Genomic DNA, 25652 nt, shown 5'->3' with positions numbered 1-25652 from the left:
ATTGCTGTCTCTCCATGCTATGGTTTTTTTCTTTCAGCTACCTGGTGGATGCGGAGCTCTGGCTGGCCATGGAGTTCATGGACGGCGGCACCTTGTTTGATGTGCTCAGGGCAGTGTACCTGGAGGAAGGACAGATAGGCGCTGTCTGTCGGGAGGTGAGGATCCTGCTTGTGCTTCCCCAGGCCTGCCCAGGATGCTGCTTGTCAGCTGGAGGTTAAGGAGAGCTGAGATTTCTTGCTCTCACCTTTCTTTTGCTGCTGCTGCTGCTGCTGCTGTCACAACACACAGGAGAAGAAAGAGCATGGGAAGTGAACTGCCTGCTGGTGTCCCCGCACTCCTCAGGCTCGGTTCTTGCACTCTTCCATCCTGTCTGTCCTCTGGCGCTGGTGCTCGCTCTCTCGCTTGGTTTCACTTGCTTCCTCTTCTCAGCTTTGCCTGGGAATGTTTGCCTGGAGCCTGTCTGTCTGTCCTACGTTGCTTGCCACTGGAAGGCAGCATGCAGGTGGCAGAATTTCAAGCTGAGGGCAAAGAGCTGTCCTCAGCTTCAAAGGATAGCATTGCAGCCCAGATGGCGAGGGATTCTGGAACAGCTCGAAGGTGCTGCTTCCTCCTCTGCTGCCACTAGGCTTCCCCAAAAATCTTTGCCGTGCCACTTCCCAGCCAAAGGTGACGTGCTTCCTACCGAAGGCTGGTGGAACTTTTGGGAGACCAGATGCCTTTGCTTGGAAATCTAGAAAAAACTTCCAAGAGTGTTGAAGCAGCAAGCTCTTCTTGGTGACAGCACCATGGTGCTGCACCCTCACTCACAATTCCCTGAGAAAGCCGTCAATCCCGTTGAGCTCTTTCCTTGCTGGTGGGATGAAATCAGATCCTGCACGTTAACTTTCCCTCCCTCCTTTTTCTCTCTCAGTGCCTGCAAGGACTGCATTTCCTTCATTCCCGCCAAGTCATCCATAGAGACATCAAAAGCAGCAACGTTCTTGTGGGCATGGATGGATCTGTCAAGTTGGGTGGGTATCCCTGCTGGGCTGCAGTATTTCCAGCATATGCCTTGCGCTCACATTTTGGTGACTGCCACTTGGGCAGAAGCGCCGCTTGGCCAGTGCGTGAATCGTCAGGGTGTTTTTGAAGTGACCAATGCCTTATTTGCCTGGCTGCAGCCACATGGGAGGAGACCTCAGCTGCTTTTTCAGCGAGATTCAGCATGGCCTGGTCAGGCCTGGAGTGGGCAATGGTTTTGGCCCCTTTGCCAGTGGTAGCTGGCTTTGACAGGCTTTGTTTTTGTCCTCAGGTGACTTTGGCCTCTGTGCTCAGCTCAGCCCTGAGCGCAGCAAGCGCAGCTCCAGCGTCGGCACTCCCAGCTGGATGGCACCGGAGGTGGTGAGAGGAGAAGCCTACGGCCCCAAAGTGGACATCTGGTCCCTGGGGATCATGGGGCTGGAAATGGTGGAAGGGGAAGCTCCTTACCAGCGGGAAGCCCGCCTCAGGGTAAGGTGAAGCTTAGCAAGAGGGCTCTGTGTGGAGAGAGCTCTGTGTGGCTAGCAAAGGAGCAGGTGGAGTGTCCTCTTGCATCCATGTGCTGTAGGTTTTTGAGCTGATAGAAAGGAACGGGCCCCCAAAACTGCAGCACCCCAGGCACCACTCGGCTCTCCTGCGTGACTTCCTCCGCTGCTGCCTGCAGGCAGATGAGGACAGGCGCTGGTCTGCCCAGGAACTCCTCCAGGTAAGAAAAAGCAAAGGGGCCAAAAGCCCTGGGAGCTGAGGACACCTGCAGGGAGGGATGAGGAGGAGTGTGGGCCACGTGGCACAGACAGCTCCCAGCACAGGAAGGCGCAGGGGGACATGCTGCCCTTGGTGCTCTTTGTGTGTCTTCCTGGTAGCCAGGGAATCCTGCTTGAGCCCATGAGGATGGGATCCTGGAAAGTAAGAGTTCCTTTCTTTCTTCTTTTCCTCTGGGTAGCATCCCTTTGTGACCTCAGGCGATCCTGCCTCCAGCCTGGCTGCTCTGATCATCTCAGCCAAGCAAGTGCAGGAAGACTGGAGAGGAGACACCTGCGCCTGAGGAGGTCCTTGTGCCCCACCAGCCGAGAGGAGGGAAAAGGGGATGTGTCATCTCTCGGCAGAGCTCCAGCCATCCCCCGAGTATTAAGAGGAGCTGTGCCGTAGATAGGAAACGTGATCGTTTTGATATTTGCTCAGTTTAGCTGTTAGGTTTGGTTCGGTTAGGTTTGGTTAGGTTAGGTTAGGTGTGTTGTTAGGTTCAATTTAAAGCTCTGTTGTTCTTCTTTCTCAAAAAGATGAAAGTTTAAAAAAAGTAGGAAATATAGGGATCAGCTTTTAAGGACTATAGAATGTGGATAGCTTAGATAATAGAGGATAATTGTTTAGCTTAGAATAGAGTGTTGTTAATTTAGGGAAGCTCTGAGGTATCTTTTAAGTAGAAATGAAAGAATTTTCATAATAAGAATTAAGCTGTGAGAGGAAAAGCTGGGCTGCAGCTGAACTGGAGCCTGCAGGCACTCCAAGCTGTCAGCCTGAACAGGCCACCTGCAGGACAGAATTATGAAGATGGAGAAGTAGTGAGGGGATACTTTGTTTCAGCCAGAGAGGCAATAAAAGTCTAAAATATCCAGAGTGTTGTAAGACTCCCTTCCTTGCCAGGCTGTAGCTAAGTGGACAGTCCCTTTCAGAGGCCCAAAGAACATAGGTAGGCAGCTTTGCTTACCTGAAGTGTGGAATGCCCATGGGAAGCTGCGAGTCTTCTGGATAATGAACACCAGGTTATGAGCTCACATTCAGGACAACACTAGGAGGCAGATGTGCAGTCCTTACTGGACCTCTTGTCCTGAAGATGTCAGGGTGATCACCTGGAATCACCATTGTGTTCCCTCCTTCCTCTCACTATGTCACCTATGGGATGGAATGGCATTCTCACAGCAGCATCTGGCCCTTCCTCCCTGCTTCTCTTTCCCCCCCTTTTCACCCCAGACCTCCAGGGACCCTCTGGGCCAGCCTCATCCCCCACGGGTGTGTTCAACTCCTGCAGAGCCCCATTCCCACTCTGCTGCCTCCTTGGCCTTTTCCCACATCTGGGCCAGCCTGCTGTTGCCAGGTGTTGGAGACACACAGAACATATCACACCTGTCAGTGACCAATTTGATGGAGGAGCCCCTGCTAACCACATCTCACCACCCCGGCACTTTTCCCACCAAGCTGTGGCTCCATTTCAACTCCATCTGCTGGGATACCCACAGTGAGAGACTGCTCAGGGACTGGATGCTCCTTGAATGGTGCCCACAGGCCTGATTTCCATGCCTCCCCATTCCTCCTACCCCTAAGGCTGCCTCAGCCTTCTAAACACAATTTTTCTTACTCTAATGGCTTCCTGTGCTTTACTTCATGTAAGCAGGACTACACAGTTTTGATTGTCTTTTTTCTAGAATTAATAAAAATAAGTTGGAAATACTCCTAGATTTTGCCATTTAAAACTTGAAGCAACTGCAAAAAGTAGAGAAGCTTTCTGTGCAGCTTTTCAGTTAATTTGAAGCCTCCTTCCTCTTCACTCAGTTTCAGCAGATCTGTTGATTTTCCTTTGCTGTCATCTTTTAAGCTTCATCACTTGTCTATAGATCTGTAAAAAAACCCAGTAAACCCGACACAAATTTACTGTACTTTGTGTTTTAACTCTTCTGGAAAAGCTGAGGCTTGTGTGATCTTCTCCTGTGATCTAGACTTTGATTCCCATCTTGGCTCTGGCTAAGAGCAGAACAAATGTAATTTATTACCTGCTAGTAAGATCTACTAGCAAAGGTCACAGTTAGAGCTAAGCATGATGCTTCTCTCCCTCCGTTGAATACACATCTTTGTGTCTAGGCCTGCTGATTGCCAGGAGCACCTGGAAACTACTGCCAAGGACAAAAGTCACTATTGCTGGTTTTGACACTGATTTTTTGGTAGGATTTTGATCTACATCTACAGTCATCTACAGGAACTGGATCTTTGACACAAAGTGCCTTCAAGCAACATTTCTAAGCATAGTGGGCAATGAAGTCCAGATACTAATGAGTTGTGGTTTGTTTTAACTCTATGTAACATATGGTACAATATCCCAAAACATGTTATTTTTGAGTGATTCAGGCATTTAAAACTTGGGCTTATTCTTGTCAACACTTTTCTTTCTTCCCTTCAGAAATCTGCATGTCCAGGTTCTAATTTCTTTCTCTATTGAAAAGTTACCTGTCAGACAATACTTGTTTCTTGACCCAGAGATGAGGCAATTGAGAGGCATTTTAAAAACTTTTATTCTATTTTTAGTGTCATGAGAAGAGTAAGACAATACATACATTATAATTCATGCTATCACAACTAGAAGCTAACTATTTCTTAATTACAATGCAATATAAGCTTTTCTTGGCCTATTTTGCTTTTTGATATGCCATGCTATAGATGCCTTAAAGCTAATAATCTAAAACTACTCCTCATGGATCCCAATACAATACAATACAATACATATTTCATAGTTCTATTTCTCTAAATTATCTAGTCTTATTTGCAAGGCTATCTTTTGAAACTTTTTTCTAGCTCCATTTCTCTCTCAACAATATCTGTCCTATTCCATGGCATTTCTAATTCAGCATTTCTTGTCTCAAGGTATGCATATGGATGCATACTATGTAGGCCTTCTGTCAGGCCCTGAGAACTGTCTTCCGTTTCCCGCATTTACCAATATACAAGTTTTTTGCTTTAGAGGCAGCCACTGAAATAAAAAATGAACACATATAATGAAATTTCAAGATCTGAAGGGTAGTGTATGTTGGGATGGGGAGAGAGGGAAGAAGGGAAATTATTTAAAAATAAACTAAATTTTAAAATTTAGCCTGCATCTAATATTCCAGTATTTGGATATGAAACTAACTCTCCTCCTTTCTTTGATCACAGCCAAAAAAAATTTTGATTCTTTCATGTTATGAGCTACACAGAGGATTCCTGGAACTTATCTGTGAATTTGCCAAGGCTTGCTACTTCCTTGAGGTCCCTTGTCTTCCTGAGAATGTGGTACCTTTGCGAGTATAAATGTAGCAGCTGGAAGAATTCTCTTTCTTCCTTGTTTTCCCTCTAGGAATTCTGTGGAGTATCTACAAGGCAATCTCTGAGAATCCTCTTTAGTTTTGGATTGAACAGGCCCAGCCTTGGATAATAAGATGCCTATTGTTAATATCTTGGTATTAGGGAGTTGTGACTGTGTTCACAGGGGTCCGAGGATGAGGGAAGAGACGAGGATCTGACTCCATGTTTCAGAAGGCTTGATTAATTATTTTATGATATATATTATATTAAAACTATACTAAAACAATAGAAGAAAGGATTTCATCAGAAGGCTAGCTAAGAATAGGAAAAGAAAGAATCATAACAAAGGTATGTGTCTTGGACAGAAAGTCTGAGCCAGCTGACTGTGATTGGCCATTAATTAGAAACAACCAACATGGGCCAATCAAAGATCCACCTGTTGCATTCCACAGAAGCAGATAACCATTGTTTACATTTTGGTCCTGAGGCCTCTCAGCTTCTCAGGAGAAAAAATCCTAAGGAAAGGATTTTTTGTAAAAGATGTCTGTGACAGGGAGTAGTGTTTGTTTTGTATCATTCTGATCTAAAATAGAAGCCTTGAACTGAAAAAGAATTTTAAAAAAACTTTTAGTACAAAGTCAGTGACTTGAAAGTTAGTGACTTCAAGTGGGTTAGCCACCCCAAATACCCACTTTGCTGACACTCAGGCTCAGAAGTGTTTATTTTTATTACCTGGCCACACTTTATCTAGTTGTAAGAATTTATTTTGTTAAATTTTTAGGGTATACATATGAAGTAGATATACCTTATATGTATATACTCTATCTATAGTATATATAGTATATAGTATATATACTATATATCTCTCTAGTAGAGATCCACAATCCATCTGAATTTTCATTTGGGTGGTGTGTTTTACCTGTGACTCTACTGTTCAGTGCTGACTGGAAAAAACACACCTTTTCCTCTTACTTGCCAGTGTAATAAAGCCTTCATTCTCTGTGTCCCAACACATGGAGAATTGAATCCTAGCTGAAACTTAGCAGATTGAAAAGTACACAAATGACTGCTTTATTAAAATCCAAATTCCATTTTATATGGCTCCTGATTTTCTTTTTTTTTCCTAGTAAGTTCTCTTACAAATGTCATAATTGCTGCTAAAAACCATGAACATGTACAATTTAGTTTTGCATTTAGGTACGATGAATGATTAAGGCAGACCAAAGGAAAGTACCAGAAATTAGAATAAAAGAAAATAAAGGTAGTTTCACTCTCTTTTATGCCCTTGTTGCTCCCAATATTGGCTCGATACATTTTTAAGTACACCCCATTCTGCTTCCTTTTGATTGGTGTATAAATTGGTGTATTGGTGTATAAATTCTCCTGTAAATGACAGGAAAAGTGGTTTCCCAGCCTTTTAGGTATGAAAACTTTTCCCATAAAGATTTTGGGATTTTCAGTTTTTCTCTTTTCTTTTCTTTTCTTTTCTTTTCTTTTCTTTTCTTTTCTTTTCTTTTCTTTTCTTTTCTTTTCTTTTCTTTTCTTTTCTTTTCTTTTCTTTCCTTTTCTTTCCTTTTCTTTCCTTTCCTTTCCTTTCCTTTTCTTTTCTTTTCTTATTATGCATGACTTAATAGAAAACCAATGAGAAGAACCCATTTCATCAGTGTTGGAAGCCAACTTGATGGGGTGAAATCTGGGAGCTCCCTTTGCTGATTCTGAAGAGCAAACAGGACTCGTGTGTATCCATATAATTTTATTTCAGAGCCTTTTCTTCAAAATTCTTTTTTTTTTTAACTGATATTTAGGCATAGGTTAGGTTCCTCAGGTGGTGGGCTACAAGGAAGAATTTCCTTCTGCTACAGGAGTCAGTGCTCCTGCTGCCCCACCTTCTCCCCTCCTTCCCCTGCAGCATGGTGGAACCTCTGGAACAGCTGTGCCAAGGAACAGCCCAACTGCCCAACGGCCACAAACTGCCCAACTGCCCAACGGCTGCTGTGCTGTGCCTGTCACCCTGTGGCCCCACTGCTCCGACAGCACTCTAGGGCTGTGTTTGCTCTCACATCTCTCTGGGTGTTGACAAAGTTCGTGTCTTCAATAGAAAGGTCTCAGCATGGACCATAGGAAGGTACTTGTAGACTTTTAAGTAAAGAGGAGAGCTTTCCTCTACACATCAAATGTTTAACAAATTGCAAGCACTGCATAATTTTAAGATGGCAATCTTGTAATTGCTCAAATGAGAAAAGTTTTTCATCTGTTCTTTCACCTAGAATAAAAATGATGGAAAGAAGGAAGAGAAGTTTTTAGTGCAAAACAGTGCTCCAACTCTTGAGTCACCTTCCACAGTAGCTGTAGCAGAGCACAGTAACCATCAATCCACTGTCATTGTCTCTGGGAGTCTGCCACCAAATCAAGGGAAACAAAGCATCACAAGTGAAATGCATGGCACAGCAGAGGCACAGAATACTGCAGGGCAGATGCAAGATCTCCAGTCTCATCAAAATATTTCTTCAAAAGGTTTTGATGCCAGTGTCAGCTCCAGTAGTGGTAATCAATCAGAGCCAGAGCATGCTGAAAATGGTAAAGGAAAGGGCAAAAAGAACTGTCTTCAACCTAAGCAACTTTCATTTTACCATTGCCCATATATCTTCATTCTGTTATAGTTTTGCTGCTGGGAAGTGAATTTTTGTAGGAAATAGTAGCCTACTGTCTACTTCAGATGTGTAATCATCTAGTGAAAAAAATACAACTGCCAGGAAGTTTCTTGGCCTTTTGTTAGGAATTGTGATGGTTTCAATGAGGAAAAAAGTATATAAGAATGATGTTTTATATTGGACTTGAAAAGAAAGGCCCAGAACAATCTGTAATACAGTGTGTAAGGAATATTTCTTGTAGCAAGATGAAAGCATTTTGAGTGCCCTGCTTATAAGTAGAAGATGCTGTTTCTTGCATAAAACTTGATTCTCTGTAAGCTATTTAATTTGTGGGAGAAAGTGCCAGTTATTGCATGTTTGGGAAACCATTGCCCCTTATGAAGTTAATGTTCTGAAAAATGGAAGTCAAGCTATCAAACATTGACCTTCTTAGCTGGGTTTCACATTCATGTGATTTTGAGATTCATCCTGAGACCACCAGAGAGAAGAGGATAATAAACACAGCCAACACTTGTGCACATGATGTCAGCGTACTGCTGCCTGCATTTTAACTGTTGGCAAGGCTGGATCCAAAAGGTTTTTTGTGAAAGTGACTGGCTCTTTTGCAGTTCATCAAAACTACAGTGCTTTCACTGTGCTGTAGTGCCTGAAAAATTTTTAACACTGAGGAAGAAAATGCTTGTCTGACTATACTCCTTGTTTTTTTCATTGCAACAGACTTCAGTTAACAATTAACTGAATTTCCTCAAAATGCCCTTAAGGTGTGTTACTATAATTCATCTGGAAATGTTGTTCTAAAAGAATGCAATAAAATGTGTTTTGTTCAACAAAGGTGAGAGTTTGAACGAGGTCAATAGGCAGCCCTCAAAAAATATATCTCTATTGATTTGTTAATCACAGATGTACATACTTTGAGAAAAATGCAGAGAAATGCAGGCTTTATTTAAATTGTTGTGGTTATTTCCATTTCTTTCTACTTTTTGGGGTATTTTTCCTCCTTTATAGTGTTTAGAGGCCAAAAAAACCTTCAAAATGCTCAGGGAAGAGACAGCTCCTCCAAAAAGCAGAAAACAAGCCTCAAAATATCTGTGAACATCAAAAAGAAGAATAAAAGTAGTAAGTACAGCAGCTCAGTGTGAAATAAAATGTGTGAAAGTACCATGTCATTTGTTTGAAATGAATATTAAAAAAGGTGAATAGGAGCTAGGATGTAATAATCACTCTTGCAAAGTCTTTTAAAGACTATATAGCTCCATAAGTAGAAACGTGGATAATTTTGGCACCTACATGAACACATTACAGTGCATCTTTGCCTTATTTTCTGATGCAGGCAATTTATTTATGGCTGTGATTCTAAAGCAATAAGTGCACTGCTGTCGTGATCCAGTTGGAGAGTAGAGTGGACTATGGCTATACGAACCTTGAGCAGCTGGATCGTATTCAAGAATCTCCTTCCAGGAAGTGTGTCCCTACCCTACCTCCTTATGTTCACGCAGACACACATTCAGTTAAATACCTGCCAGTTTTTGGGATGGATTGTGGAGCCACAGTCTCTTACTTTTATCAACTAGGTCTGTAAGACTATGGTTCCCATAAATCCACAGAACAGATCTGAGTCTACGTGCAAAACAACTAACTGGCCCGTGTTTCCAGTGCAAGGTTTCCCTTTCCCAGCATGCCAGAATTAGAGGGGCCCCATTACAGACCTGGTTTGTGGTCCTGTACCTGGGCACCCGTGGTGCAGAGAGCTGTGTGCCAAGCTGCTACACCAGGATGGATTCTGTCATGTTAGAGTAAGACAGCTCCTGGTAAGCTTTGGGTTGGGTGGGAAAGTTACTTTGTTTTGTAACAATCTACCTTCCCACAGGAAAATGTGGGCAAAGTGGAGAGAGGGAGTCTGATCTAAAAGAACATGATAGTCATTTGCCCAAAGGTTGCAAATGGAGTTTTCAAGTGTGTAAGTATCTTTTTCGAAACATGCCTCTTGTGGTCTTGTGGTATACTATAAGAAGGCTTTTGGAATTTTCTGGTTGTGAGGATTTTTTACTTCTAAAATCACTCCATCCCCAGTTTGCTTAATTTTGCCATACATCCTGATAGTTTTCCTTTCTTGCTGTTTTACTCCTTGTTCTCTGTTTCTTACTCAGCCTCTAAGATTTTAAATTTTTAAATCTTCCCCTTCCATTTTGCCATAATGAACCAGGACTTGGTTAGTATTTCTTGTAAGAAGAAGTTTCAGTATGTTTGTGTCAGGCAAGATAGTGATAATAAACAGCAGTTGCTGTTTTCAGCTTTGCTGCCTACAACCTCAAAGCACATCACTAAGATTTGAGTACCTCCCCCTTCATCGAAGCCTCAGAAGGCTTGGGAACTCCTGCAGTGCAATAATTAACAGAAATTGCTTAACTTGCAGCTGACTTGCAAAATTTGAGTAGCACCGAGCGCATAACAGTTCTCCAAGCAAAAATGCAGGAAATTCGGAAACGCTACCGGCTGCTGAAAGCTGAGTTGGCTGCCATTGACCGGACAAAGCGTTTAAAGAAAAAAAAAGAGCTGGAAAGTAAGTGCTGGGAACTAAAATATACCTTTAGAGAGCTAACTTGCATGTCATCTTACTAACGTTTTAACAAGATTTGGGTAATCTTTAGGGAGATTACTGCTGTTATTGTGTTTATGCTTACTGTTTTTCTGAAAACACTGGATACAGTTATTTATGACCTTTAGAAGGTCCAGATCAGATACCCAATGATGATGTAAGGGGAGAAACATGAACAAGGCAGTCAATCCAGTTAATTCTGTTACAGCATAACTATTTTATACAGGAAACAATATACAGAAAATAAACTTTTCTAAGCAGCAAAGAAAGAATGGGTTTTAATAACTTCTCATTTTTTGTCAAATTAGATACATTTCCTATAGCATTGCCTGTGTGCTTACTTAGTGCTTTCCACTTAGGATTAGGGATTTATTTCAAGAGTGTAAGGGACACAATCAATAAAATGTCTAATTTTTCTGAAGCTGCCACATGTCTTACTGCAGGAAATGTTCTAGTGTGCCTTGTGCCAAGAGCGTTAAAAGGTGTTAAATTTTCTCCATGTCTTGTTCATGCATGCATTTAAGAGTTCACTGAGTAATGAAGAATGAGTGAAATCACAGTAAGATTTTATGGCTGCAGCCATTGCAATGGAACTGCAGTTGCTACTTGGTTGCCAGAGGAGGTACAGATTCAGTGGTGGGACAGGGTCCTATCTGTGCTGACTCCCAGAGGAAAGAAAGAGAATAGCTGACTTGCTGGTGGGTCAGGAATAGGTTCTGGCATCCTCTGGCTGGACTCTTGACCTGCATGGCTGGTCAGTCAGGGCTTTAAGGGGCAACAGTGCCAAAACTGGGGGAAAGAGGCTTTTTTCATCACTAGGCATTAAATACTGAAGTCAGTATATATGTCCTCATTTTAGCCAGGAGAGGGTTCATCTTTTGCAGTAGCCAGGAGAAAGCATGGCTAGGTTATTCCATACTGCCTCACATCACTGCCAGAAGCAAGGAAAAGGGACTCTGTTCTGGAGAGAAGGAGTTCTTCCAGTCAAGAAAATGTGGCAAAGGGAGCTGTCTAATATTGTTTATTATCTGGGTTGGTTTTTTTCCCATGTGAACTGTTTCTTTTCATATACCCTCTGACATTAGTATTTTTGCTGTTACCATTTGGTTTTGTATCTCATTGCTGTTTCAAGTAAGTTGTTCTTATCTTAACCAATGACCATTGTCTTTCATGCCTCCAATACTCCTCTCCAGCATGCTGCAGCAGCATGGGGGACCAAGAGAGAACAGTGTGTAGTTTGGTAAAGTCTCAGTGGGGGCACTGAACTGGAGAGTATCATTCCTAAACCACAAAAGCCTTATTTGTCTCCCAGTGTAGGGCTTGCAGGGTTGAGATAATAACAGGTCTGGCCAGTGTGACCTGGAAACTATTTGATCTAAGTATTAGTTGTATTATGTACAGAGTCAGTGGTCACAATGCTGCTTGGTCTACTCATGTGGGTGTGCTACCTAACCCCATGGTGGGTGGACCCTGACTGGATGCCAGACATCCAGCAAAGCCTCTCTATCATCCCCTCTGCAGCTAGACAGGAGAGAGAAAATATAACAAAGGGTTCATGAGCTGAGAACCAGGAGAGATCACTCACCAAATACTGTCACAGGCAAAACCAGCTAGAATTAGGGATATTAATTGAATTTATTACTAACAAAATCAGAGAAGGATAATAAGAAATAAAACAAAAAACACCTTCCCCCCACCTCTTCCACCTTCCCAGCTCTACCTCCTTCCCTTCAGCATCACAGGGAGACAGGGGATGGACAGTCAGTTAGTTCATTGTGTGTTTCTGCTGCTGCTCAGGGAGAGGCATCCTTCTTCTGCTCCAGCATGGGGTCCCTCCCACTGGAGTCAGTTCTCCATGAACTCCTCCAAGGTGAGTCTATCCCATCAGCAACAGTTCTTCACAAACTGCTGCAACAGAGATTACTCTTCCACTGTGTGCTTCAAGAACAGGCTGCTCCAACATGGATCCTCCAAAGGGTCACAAGTCCTACCAGGAAATCTGCTCCAGCATGGGCTCCTCTCTCCATGGGTCTGCAGGTCTCTGCCAGGAGCCTGCTTCAGCAGAGGCCTCCCATGAATTCACAGCCTCTTCTTGGCATTCACCTGAGCCTGGCTGTCCTCCGCAGACTGCAGATGGATCACAACTCCCCACCTCCTTCCCAACTACCTTGGTGTCTGCAGAGTTGTTCCTCTCAAATATTCTTCTGCTCTTCTCTGTTTTTGCATCTGTGCAAAAACATTTTTTTTCCTTCTTCTTGAATATGTTGTTGCAGAGGCATTACTGCAATTTCTGATTGGCCCAGCCTTGCCTAGTGACACACCTGTCCTGGATCTAGCTGGCATTGGCTCTGCCGGACAGCGAGGAAGGTTCCAGCAGCCTCTCACAGAAGCCATCCCTGTCTCCCCCCCCGAACCAAAATCTGGCCAATATAAACTAAATACATTTCCATATATGTACTGTGTGCCCATTGTGTTTCTTTTTTGAAGCATGGAGAGGGATCAGGATTGCTCCGTTGCACTCTCTGATATCAGCTCTTAACATGATAATATCAAGGGTCATTTGGGATGTGGATTCAGTGTTGCTCTCCTACTCTTAACTAAGGTGCTACCCTTGGGAGCCAATCTTTAAAAGCATCCAGTCTATGGGGAAGAAAGAGAGGAAAGAGGAGGATGATTTTCCCCAACCTTTCACCTCCTTTACCCCTTCATGCCTATTACAACAGCTTTTAAGAATTCTGAATTCCCTTTAGATGTTAAGGAAAGTGTGTTCTTGCTGCTAGGTCTGCTAGGTCTCCTCAGTGCAGTGCACACCATATTTAGAGCCAAGAGAGATTTCTAGGGAGGTTTTTCAGAGATCTACCCTGAAGTGGGATAGTAATGAGTGGCATGGAATGTAGGAGGACACAAGCCAGTGTTGGGAGGACTTCTCCAATAGTTTAGCAGTTCACCTGTGAACAGCTACATCACTTTAACAACCTGATAAAGTGGTGAAATATGTCAAAGCTATAGAGAGGCATGAACTTACACAACATGTTCTGTCCTGGCTACTGTTTACTGGACACTGCTCAACAGTAGACATCATTCCCAGGGGTGGAGAAAGGAAACAGACCAGCAGGGACCATGGCCACTCAAACTGCTGCTGAACCAGAGGAACAACCAGTAGCAGTCAACTCTATACAGAAAAAGAAATCCTACATATAATCAGTTGACTGCATGAGGGATGAAGAGGAAGCAGAGCCCTCAAAACAAGACGAAGAGGCAGGGCCAGAGATAATCACCCAATCCCAATCCTCAGGTGAGCTATGAGATATAAAAATAGATTTCAGCCTCTAGTCAGGAGAGCCCCTGGTGACCTGGCTGCTCTAATTCTGGAATGTCATGGCCCGTGATATGAAACTGGACAGCAGTGAAGCCAAGCAGCTGGGATCTCTGTCCTGGAATATGGGCATTGACAAGATGATTGGGAAGAGCACAGAAACTCTCAGCCACTGGAGATAGTTTGTGTCAAGTGTGAGGGAAAGGTATTCTCTCAAGGATGATCTTACCTGGTGTCTCAGAGGACCCTTTGCTGTGGGACTGCTGAGGGTTGAAGAACAACAGGTACTGATGGCTACTACAACAGTGCATTGTTGGCAATATCACACCAACAGGACTCTGTGACCCCCATCCAGGGGATGATTTGAGAGCTGGAGAGCCAGGGAGTGGTCAGCAAGATTCGCTGGCCCTTTACTAGTCCTATATGGCCAAGGTGTAAGCCCAATGGAGAGTGGAGACTGACAATAGACTGTTGCCCCAGGGGTGGAAACACAGCCCCACTGTTTGCCATGGGCTGGTCCAGGCTGCACTAGAAAAGGGTGGAGCTCCAGAACACTTGCAGTACATCAATGATATTGTATGGGACAACACAGCAAAGGAGGTTCTTGAGAAAGGGGAGAAGAAAATCCAGATCCTCCTGAAGGTTTTGCCATAAAGCAAAGCAAACTCAAGGGATATGCCCAGGAAATTCAGCTTTTAGAAGTAAAATGGCAAGAGAGATGTCATCAGATTCCAATGGATGTGGTAAAGAAACAAGCAGCTATGTATCCACCAACCAGCAGAAAGCAAGCACAGGTTTTCCTAGCCCCTACAGGTTTCTGGAGGATGCATGTTATAGATTACAGTCAGATTGTAAGCCCTCTCAATATTATGTGACGTGGAAGAAGAATAATTTAAAGTGGGGTCCTGAAAAATAACAGGCTTTTGAATGATCTAAACAGGAGATTCTTCATGCAGTAACCTTTGGGCCAGTCAGGATAGGAGCACATGCAAAAAATTTGCTCTACACTGCAGATAGGGAGAATAGTCTTTCCTGGAGTCTCTGGCAAAAAGTACCCAGGGAGACTTCAGGATGACCAGCAGGGTTCTGGACTCAGAGATACAAGAGATCTAAGGCGTGTTGTACCTCACCTGAAAAAGAGATCCTGGCAGCTTATGAAGGGTTCTGAAGTGCTTTGGAAGTGATTGGCACCCAAGCACAGTTCCTCCTGGCACCCTGACTGCCAGTGCTGGGCTGGATGTTCAAAAGAAAGTCCCTGCCACACATCATGGCATTGACGCTACATGGAGTGAGTTGTGATGATCACTCAGCAAGCTCAATAGGAAATACCACTCACCCAGGAATCTTGGAAATCAAGGAAGCCAAACATTTTGGACTATCATCATCAGAGGAGGACTAAAAGGTGACGTACTGAGGAGGCCCCATCATATAATCAGCTACCAGAAAAAGGCCTCACCATTGACAGGTCCTCCCATATTGTTGAGGTGTGATGTCATGGTTTGCCACAGATACCCCACGTTCCTCCCTGATACTTCCCTGCCAGGTGTGTCAATCATCTCTCCTTTCCACACCCTGACCCCTGCTGAGTGCTGTCTGTCAGTCCTGGCATTCCAGAAGGGCGTCCAGTGATTGGCAGAGTTCAAAAGATGCCTTTCAGCCCTGGAGGACATTGGGCCATCCAGGTGCCATTTGTCTCTTAAGATTTCCCCCCCTTACCTGGTTGGTGGGATCCCTACCCCTTCCTACCCCCTCTCCCCGGGGTTAAAAGGAACAGCAGGGACACAGTTCAGGGAGTTCTGTTGGAGCTGTTGCTGGCTTCAGAGGCTTGTGGGCCAGGAATAAAGCTCTGGATCAAAACCCTCCAGCAGACCCGGACTCCTTTTCCTTCACCATCACCTTGAAGCTTCTCTGCCAAAGGTAAACCTGAGCTCCTGCAAGCCTGGACTTGCCTCCAAGCGCCCAGCTGCAGCATCCAGCCAGCCAAAGGTGTCTCTGAGCTGAAACCACCACAGTTGCTGCCTTTTGGTCAAGCAGCAAGGGCCAGTCAAGGTCAGGCACGTCCTGTTTGGTTATATTGGTATTATTCCAATACCGTATCTTGAGGATAAATCAAAAATAGGAAGCTGCTATATGGAGTACTACATGGCAAGTTGCAGAAGCTTCTACAGGACAAGGTGGATCAAGTCAATTTGCAGACCTGAAAGCCATCCAGATGGCTTTAGATATCACTAAACAAGAGAAATGGTCAGTGCCCTTCCTCTACACTGACCACTGAACACTCTGTAGGGGTGGCTGGATCAATGGAAAAACATGAACATTAGCAGAACAGAGGTTAACCCGTCTGGGCTGCCGAAGATTGACAAGACATCACTGCTTGGAGAGAAAAGCTGGCTGTAAAACCACATCACATAGATGTGCTTTTACATGCAGCTGTGAGCTGGGCTACTGAAGAACATCACAACAATGGACAGGTGGATTGGGTTGCCAAGATCAAAGCGTCTCAGGTGGATCTGAACTGGGAACATAAGGGTGAATTATTTCTGGCTTATTGGGCCCATGATGCTTCAGGTCATCAGAGAAGAGATGCAACAATACAGACGGGCTCGGGACTGAGGGGTGGACTTAACCATGGAAACTATCTCCCAGATTATCCTTAGCTGTGAAACATGCACTGCAATCAAGCAGGCCGAGTAAAGCCTCTGTGGTATGGGGAACAATGCCCAAAATACAAATATGGGGAGGCCTGGCTAATTAGACTGCACTTCCACAAACCAGTGAAGGCAAGCGTTATGTGCTGACAGGGGTGGAATCCACCACGGGATGGCTGGAGATGTACCCTGTGCCCAAACACCATCTTGAGTCTTGAAAAGCAAGGCCTGTGGTGATGTGGAACCCCAGAAAGAGCTGAGTCAGACAATGGGATTAATTTTAAAAGTAGTCTCATAGACCCCTGTGCCAGAGAGCACTGTAGTGTTGAGTAGGTATCATATTTCTTACTGTGCATCGGCCTCTGGTATGGTCAAAAAACTGTGCACAGTTTGGGAGAGCCTCAGTGGGGCACTGAACTGAGGAGTAACATTCCTAAATCATGACAATATACCAGTGCTTACTGAATGGAAAAAACATTTTAACTGCTTATTTATAAATCCTTATAACCTGTGTTTTCCTCTTCCTGTGCAGGGGCTGCTGCCACATCAAGTTCTTCACCACATGGAATGCCAGGGGAATGCAGGTGACAGGAGGACTTGCCAAATCCCTTTGCTCTTAATGGTTGCTGCAGGCCACTTTTTTTAATCAGTACTGAAAACAAAATATGAGAATCCATTAAAAGAAGCACACAAAACCAACCAACCACCCAAACCAAATACTGGCAAATGTTTACAGGTTTGAATTAGATTTAAAAAGGTTACTCTGGGTTTTGAGAACCCATTAATTGGAATAAAACTGCAGTACTTTGCCATATTTAAATGTATTTTTAAATTTTGATTAAATACATTATAAAAAAAAGAAAACAGCTAACAAATTAAGTATCAGTATTAAGTACTGATGTATGAAGATTGCATTCAATCTGCTTGAAGTATTTATTCATAATGGATTAAACAGGTATATTTTTGTGTTTTCTTGTAACTGTTTTCCTGTGAAAACAACAAATACTTCATTTGTAATGCTTATTTTGAGCTTCTAGAAGGCTTCAAGAGAATGTGACTTCATATAAGTTTATAGAAAAAAGTCATGAAAGATATATTAGGTTTTGCAGAAAATGGAGAGCTATTCAATATATTGTACAAATATAAGCAAGGACTTCTGAAATAAAATGGCGCGGTTTTTGAATTCCTGATTTTGTTTCTAACAGTTTAATTAACCAACCATAGTGTCTTCATGAAAGTGACATCAAGCTGGAGAATCTGTTGATAAATGATTAATTCAGATCCATTCTCTCTTTTAGCAGAAAGCAAAAGTGTGGCCCAGCATTAATGCAACACCTGTCAAAACAAAGCTGAATTTTGATTCCTGTTCATTATGGTAGTTCAAAAATGTCAAACCAAGCTCCTAAATATATATGCTGACTCCTAGAATCAACTGTCTTGAGGTCAGAGTCATTGGAATTGAAACCGGAATAAATATTCTAGTGTTCTCTGCTTACATTGTGTCTGACTGTATTTTAATTGACCAAAATATTGTTACACCTGCAAAATGACATGTTACTGATGAGACTGCTAAATTACAATGATAAGCTTTAGAAGCACTGTCTGTGTTAAGAATTACCAGTGACCTGGGACAGACAGGAATCATTGTAATAAATTCAGTGAGGGTATTATACCCAAAACAGAATGAGCAAGTATTCTCAGAAGGGAACTTTCTCCATGCTAAGACAGCCAGGTAGTAGAACTAAAGATCACTGCAACCAGTGCTATCCTTAAGAAAAACAGAAAGCAACGCAAACATAAATCTGAAGAGAATCACTACTGTGCATGTCATAACCACAAAGTTATTTAACCTGACAATTATCTTTCCCTAAACTTAAAGCCTCATTCAGTTTTCCATCTTTTTAAAGTCTAAGGTGATTATTTTAAATTACCTACATGTGGTGGCACCCTGAATAGTATTCTGGAGAAGATCAGTGTCAACAAGAAGGCAGTGCAGTATAATTAAGTGCTTGGATTTCTAGGGGAGGAAGAACAAAAACCACCACTACTTACTTACTGACTGGACAAGCTTATTAGCTCCACTTCCAAAGCAACAGGCTACAGGAATAATGAATGCAAAGCAAACTAGATGCACCTGGAATACTTTGTATTCTCAGCTGACAGTGGAAAAATGTTTCATCTTAGAAAGGACTAACAGTGTTTTGCATGCACAAACCGTCTTTAGGAGGATCTCTGCGGACCTGAGTCAGGAATTAAAATGTCTTCTGAAAGTCTAAGCACTCCTCTGGAGTGAGTAGAACACAGCTAATCAAGCAAAAACTGAGGCAGTGTCAAGTTGTTTGGGTTTTTTCAAGGCAACAAACAAGATGTTTGTGCTGTCAGAGTGAAAGCTGCTTTTGAGTCAAGATCTACTCTTCTTCTCTCAGCAACATGACTGTTTTCAAAACACTGAGTGAAGTAGAAATCAAGTGCAAACTGGAAAACTGGAATAAAACCAAAATTTTATTCAACTATAGCCCAACACAGTAGTTCTGATCTGACTAGAAATCTTTGAAGTGTTCTCATTTCTTATTTCAAGGAAACTGTTTGAGACAAACACCCACAGATGATGCTTCAATCAAATCTAAGTTTAAAAAAGAAATATCTTTTTTTAATGTATGTATTTAAAAAAGCTGGAGGAAGAAATGGAGACAGAAAGGAAAAAAGCAAACACATTCAGGGAGTAATGGTATAGATTGCCAGGACACAATCCAAACACGGATCACTTATTCAGAACACGTGAGCCAGAAGCCGCACTCTCCCTGTGAGAGAGCAGGGACTCCCTCTCCCTTTTAACAGGCTACAGCAACAGAGATTGTCACTGCTTTCTGAGCTCACACCCAGCAAGCAGAAGGCAGCTTTTCTGTCAGATTAAGGCAGAAAGATCTAGTACAGCAGCTTCCTTGCAGAATCTTGCTCTTGAGCCCCCTTCTTCAACTCTTCTCACTTCTGGTCATGGGAAGAAAAAGCACGTCCTGTCCACATAAGCCCATGCTGCATCCACCTTGTCTACAGTGACAGCAGGCACCTGTGATTCCTCTCCAAAGACATTTACATATAGAAGCCAGCTGAGAGGTGTACTACGGAAGCATAAGCTACACTGGGAGCATGGCATCATAACAAAACAGCAATTACTTACAGAAATTATCCTAAAATAGTAGCTTGCAATACTGTCACACTTTTATATCACAAGAGAACAGATGGAGACACAAGACTCCTGTTTACTCTAAAATGAGTGTTCCAAACTACGCAAGCAGCCACAGGCACCTGGTGAAAGCAGAGTCACCACTGACACCAGTGAGAAATTTTAACACCAGCCTTGGGGATTTTTAACCCCAGAACATGAAACAAGTCAGGTCTGTCTGTTCTGACTTGCCAAATGCCATTGCAGGGGCTGTGCTGTAAGGAAGGATATCAGCTGACAAAATGGTCAACAAGAGCTGAACCTCAAGGCCAGAAGAACCAAAGGCTGCTGAGCATCAAACAGATGCACCCAGTCTGAAGGGCTTTCAGAATTCTACAGAACTCTGCCACATGGTTTCCAGTCACAGACTTCGAACAAAACATCCAGCTCAGTATCTGTGTGTATGCCAAACCACAGCAACATCCTGGCTCATGACTTGTGTATTATACAAACTTGGGCCAGAAACAAATGCAACAGATGTAGAAAAAATGATGACTGATGGGAACCGAAACACAACTGTCATTTTTCTACTCCATTAAGTAGTTATACAATTATCAAACTTGTGCACTCACATAACAGAACACAGCAACCAACGAAGAAAAAGCCTTTTATTCAGAAGAGGTTCAGGTGTCTTTACAAGAAAGTCATGATTTCAATTTACAAAATCAACATTACCACCAGCACTCTTCCTTAAGAGTTGTCTTTTGTACAATGTCAATTGTGTAAGCAAAGCAAACGATCCATACCCAAACATTTCTACCCCAAAATCTCTATTTAGATTTTGCATATATATATATAAAAAGTACTTATGAATATCATGTCTTCATACTTCAGGTCCTTCTCCCCCAGGAACCAGCTATAAAAGAGTAAGACATTTTTGCATTAGTTCCATAGAGTTAAGCTTTACAAACCCATACACAACAGCTCTTACTTTACAACAAACATTTTAGGACATGGAGACTTCATGCTAGACCACAAAAGTGGCTTTCAGACTCTCCCAACAGATAAAGTCAGTTATTGCCAGAGACACACAAACCAAAAAGGCAGCAGAGAGTAAATCAGCATAGCACCTCCTTGTGAAGAAAGCAAAGAACTGAAGAACAGAAAAAGAAATACAAAAGGTAAAACATGAGGGGAAAAAAAAGGATTAACCACTACTTTTACTGGTATCTTTTTCATTATCAGCTAAGCACTTCTAAAGAGAAAGAGCTTCACTGGTTTTGGGATCAAAATAAGAAAAAGTCTAAATCATGGACTTCCTGATATGGGAAGATACATTACCAAAAGACACACGAGATCTAATGCAGAAATGTATCTATGTCTTGCTGAAAATTCACCAGGTTCTTCTTCAAGGGCAACACATGCCCAGCCTAACTGGATGGTAGAAATTTCACCCCATACAAGGAGTCAGAACATATGCTGTCCTTTCAACATGCAGAACAATAACCAAAGCAGAAAAAAGGCTTAGAAATTAACACAGAATGGCACCTGCTCTGACACACAATGCAGAGATACAAGATAGGTAAAACAACACAATGGAGACTATTCCTCATTCATAAAGAGCCAAATTAGACTCAGATCTTTCCACTTCAGCCTTCCTCTTCCCACAAAATTAGGAATGCCCTTGTACTGGAAGTCCAGGCTTTGTGGCCAGCTATGCAGGCAAGCTACTTGAAACTTCCTGATGTAGTGGAACTGTCAGGAAAACTCGGCTTAAAGGAGTTGAATACAATCACTGATCGATTTACAGGCACAGAAAGTCAACACATGCATGACTCACCATAGTTATGTTATTTCCATTGAGCAGAATCTGGTCCAGCTTTGTGATTCTTCTGCCCTCAGGTGTGATCTCACTGAAGGAGCATTAGAAACGGTAAGTAAGAACACAGAACCAGGGACAATGGCTCCAGATTTGACCACAGAATGGACAGAAATCTCTGCATTAAGGTGGCCATTGCTGGAAATAACAAATAAATCAGCTACATGGCAGCATAACATGGATAAATGGAGCACCTAGGTACAGAAAGCTAACTGAAAAGGTCTCTTCTATTCAGTACATGGAGATGTGTATTCACCCTCTAAAGCTTAACAATTTCTTGAATATGATATATCAACATGTTATGACAAAGTAAAAATATTTAAGTTTGCTACCTTGTTGAATCTTAGCCTAGGTCTTAAAGAAGTGTAAAAAGAAATTAACTACTGGAAAGTTTCCCACACAACCCGTGCAAAATTAAGACTACAAATAGGATCCCCATACAAGTATAAACCACACAATAGCTACTCTATGACATGGCTGTCCTGAACAGATCACTTTCTATTGTTTTAAGTCCATTGTTAAACTACTCAGCTGGTAAGTATCCCATAGATGTAAAACCACTTTTTTTGCAGATCTTACACAGTACTTTGTCTAAGTGACCCAAACAATAAATACCAACAAGAGGCAGAAAACATACTTACAATTCCGTAACATCTTCCAGTACCATATCTGAAAATCTAGTTTCAAGGAAAATAAGGCCCAGATTTTACAACTAGACTATTTAATGCTATTTTCATTTTATGCCAAAATGTGATTTTACCTGAAGGTTGAAAATATCAGAATACAACCGATCCATAAAAAAAAGTTCTATTCAGTGAACCCAAAACTCTCAAGAGCTACAAATTACTTAGGCCAGAGCATAAAGCAGGTAGCCTTAGACGTCCATCAAAGGATACTGACAAAGTCATCAAATCCTAGAAGTGTCCCAACAATCTCTTTGTCACTCTTCATCACGATGTGAATACGTGAACCAATGCACTTGTCCACAAGTTCTGTAGATACACAGAAAAGCATACGTTCTACAAAGCAAGGGTTTCGTGCCTTTCGGGTTTTTTTGTGTTTACTTACACAAACAGAGACACATTCCACACAACCTTACACATCCCCCCTCCACTCTCCCACACAAACCAGCACACCCCCCCGACATCCTTACATCCATCCCCACTACCACCGGCCTCCCTCAGACAGTGCAACAGCCCCACACCTCATCCCCCAGACCCCAACACCGCCACACCTATCCCCTTCTCACACTCCCCTTTCCACTGGCCCCAGACCCCGATATCCTCGCGGGCCGTGCGCGGGCCCCGCCGCCTGGCGCTCCCGCCCTCCCGCTTCCCGCCACGCGCCGGCGCAGCTCGGCCCCTGGAGGGGCCCGCAGCCGCCCCGACCCCCCGGACAGGGACCCCGCCCTGGGCCCCGACTGGGAATCTCGGGAATCCCCCATCGTTACCGAGCGGCAGGAGCTGGGACGGGTTGGACACCGCGCTGGCCGCCATGTCGGAACCGGCCCTGGCCAATGGCCGCCGCCACACGGGAAGGGCCGGGCAGGCAGCCCCGCCGCCCGCAGCACCGCCCACACGGGAAGGGCCGGGCCGGCAGCCGCTCCGCCCCGCTCCGCCCGCCCGCAGCACCGCCCACCCGGGAAGGGCCGGGCCGGCAGCCGCTCCGCCCCGCTCCGCCCGCCCGCAGCACCGCCCACCCGGGAAGGGCCGGGCCGGCAGCCGCTCCGCCCCGCTCCGCCCGCCCGCAGCACCGCCCACCCGGGAAGGGCCGGGCCGGCAGCCGCGCCCCGCGCAGCGCCACCCGCGCTCCCTTCGCAGTGCAGACGTGTTCCGGGAATCGCGCTCTGTGCTGCCTCCACGTAGAGACGAGACTTGAAGGAAATCCCCCCTTTTCCCCCTTCCTTCTCGTCCTGCCGGCCCAGCCGAGCAGCTCCGGCGGGGCCGCCGCCGGTACCGCTGTGCCTCCGCGCCAGGACCGCGGACTGTGTAGTGTGCGCTGTGATGGCTCAGCTCCTACAGCATCACGGAAGAAGGCAGGTTGGAAAAGATCTCTGAGATCACCGAGGCCGACCCCACGAATCCCACCATGTAAACCAAAACATAGCACTGAGTGCCACATCCAGTCTTTCCTTAAACAACGCCAGGGACACTGACTTTACCACCCCCTTGGGCAGCTCTTCTGTGAAGAAATTCTTTCTAATGTCCAACATAAACCTCCCCAGCACAGCTTGAGGCTGTCCTCTTGTCCTGACATTTGCTACCTGGGAGAAAGAGACCAACCCCTGCCTGTCTACAACCTGCTTTTGGGCAGGTGTGGAGAGTGGTAAGTCCCCCGAATGTCCTTTTCTTGACACTAAACAACCCAGCTCCTCAGGGCACTTGAGCTCCAGGCCCTTCATCAGCTCTGTTGTATTCTTCTTGCAGAGAGGGGCCTGTTGCCAGATGAGGAATTGTTTGCACAGTGGGTGGGTTAATACAATGCTTATTCTTCAAAAACCATTGACCTGTGGAACTGCACAATGCTTATTCTGTAGGAAGAAGAATTGGAAAGCAACCAGCCCAGTTGTGCCAACTTTTGCTAGTTCACAAGGCTGTCAGCAATGACTTTGGAGTCCCTCACCACCAGGGATCACCAAAGAGACCCCCAAGACAGAAGAACACATGGAGAGAGGGGAGGGAACATATGTTAATGACTTCAGAGAAATGATTCTCATATATATGTTTCTTCTAGGAAATCCTATCAATGTGTATGTAAAATACAGTGCATAAACTAGAGCTCTGTACTCAGCATGAATGAGATTTTGGAGAAGCTATCCCCTCATGCATCCAGCTCAATAAAGAATGCTGCCTTCTTAATGCTACATTAGTGTTAAGGAGTTGTTATATTTACTGACTTTTGGTAACAGGCCCACAGCTGAACACAGGACTCGATTGTGGTCTCACCAGTGCTGAGCATAGGGGGGCAATCACTGCCTGCTGCTGCTGGCCCCAATCTTTTATGTGAATATTTTAATTTCCCACATTTGTCAATTGACTCACTAGAGGTGGGTGTGTGGGAGGTTTTTGAAGCCTTTCAGTAACTTCATCCCACCACCATTCCCAGCTGGCTTCATCTGTGTGCAGTAGGCACCAGGGCCAGAGACAGCCCTCTGGGCCTCCTGGGCATGGGGAATGCTGCACAAGGGAGGCACTGGCTACCACCCTGCATCACAGGAAGCCCCCAGACCTGCTCAGAGAAGGAGATGCTTGCTGGAACTGTGGACACTGGGGTCACTGGCACTCATCCCTTCTCCACCTGCTGGGCACAGGCACCAGCTGGCATCACGGGAGCTGTGCCCGGGGAATGGGCCCTGAAGGCCCAGGCAGCGCTCCTGTAGGGGCAGAACAGCACTCAGTGGATATGGGGAGTATTCTGCTGGTACTGGGGGAGATAGGATGGCATTGGCCACAGCTTTGCAGAGGGGAGGGAGGGCACTCACTCCTTCCTTGCCATGAAAACTGTCAGCAAGGTAACACTGAATACCATTGATCGTCCATATCCCAGCTGCTGAGGTGGCCATTGTTCTGTGAAGGTAACCATTTCAGCATCCCTAACTTATTTCCCCAGGCTCCATGCAAGGATGTGCCAGTTTTGCCCTGACACCAACATTTAATTTTGCATGTGAAAATGAACTGGCATTGGTGGTCTAACTTGCTGTCCTTACTTATTGCAATTCTTATTTTCATTTCCTTTCTGGTATTTCACAAGAGGCATTGAACCCTAGATGTATCCACTTTTTAACATCACATCATCTACACTACATGTTCATCTGTGCCTGTTTGCTTTCTCCCAGCTTCTACTTTCAATATTACTTTGGGAGCCTTTGAATTTTTAGGGCCAAAAGCCTCACTTCATTAAGATCAAAGTGCAGCCTTTTCCTCTTGTTCAAACTCCTCTTGTCCCAGAAGTCTCCCTACTTCTGCTCCATGGACCTTGCTCTCTGTATCTCATTTGGGCACTAAGACTCTTTTTTAGAGCTAGGATTTCTATGTATTCCTGTCTTCATGCATGCAATTGACAATGTTGCATAGAGTGCCACGTCCTCATCCTCAGCTACCTGTCTGACAGCTGAAACTTGGCCCCTTCCATTGACCTGCATCAATGGAACAAAGATGGACCAAAATACTAATTTGTGACCCTGGAGCCCCGCATCTTGATGTTGCACAAAGCCTGCTGCCTGTGTGCCCAGCAGCTGACTCTTATTAAATTTCCCAAGCACAGGTACCCAGGTCTAGTAACAGAATTTTCTGGCAGCATCAAGTTGCTTCTTGCTGTTCTTTATGCTCTTTG

General features: G+C 44.2%; 1 protein-coding gene and 1 long non-coding RNA gene across 2 annotated transcripts; one reads left to right on the top strand and one right to left on the bottom strand.

The window, feature by feature from the left end:
* Positions 1–20091: 20091 nt before the first annotated feature.
* On the bottom strand, positions 20092–22929 carry LSM5 (LSM5 homolog, U6 small nuclear RNA and mRNA degradation associated). The gene is made up of 5 exons (XM_054652124.2): positions 22771–22929; positions 22217–22312; positions 21962–21989; positions 21282–21354; positions 20092–20357 (listed from the first exon to the last, which is right to left on the bottom strand). Exons 1-5 carry the CDS (start codon positions 22814–22816, stop codon positions 20325–20327), a joined length of 276 nt encoding a protein of 91 aa, XP_054508099.1. The 5' UTR covers positions 22817–22929; the 3' UTR covers positions 20092–20324.
* A 158-nt stretch (positions 22930–23087) lies between these two features.
* Positions 23088–24183, top strand: LOC129133039 (uncharacterized). The gene is made up of 2 exons (XR_008535901.2): positions 23088–23645; positions 23857–24183. It is a non-coding gene; the product is annotated as an uncharacterized LOC129133039 (long non-coding RNA).
* The last annotated feature ends 1469 nt before the right edge of the window (positions 24184–25652 follow it).

Source organism: Agelaius phoeniceus, chromosome Z (assembly GCF_051311805.1).
Source record: "Agelaius phoeniceus isolate bAgePho1 chromosome Z, bAgePho1.hap1, whole genome shotgun sequence".
Lineage (NCBI taxonomy): Eukaryota > Metazoa > Chordata > Aves > Passeriformes > Icteridae > Agelaius > Agelaius phoeniceus.
Note: the sequence above shows the minus strand (reverse complement) of the source record. Positions and strands in the feature narration are given on the sequence as shown.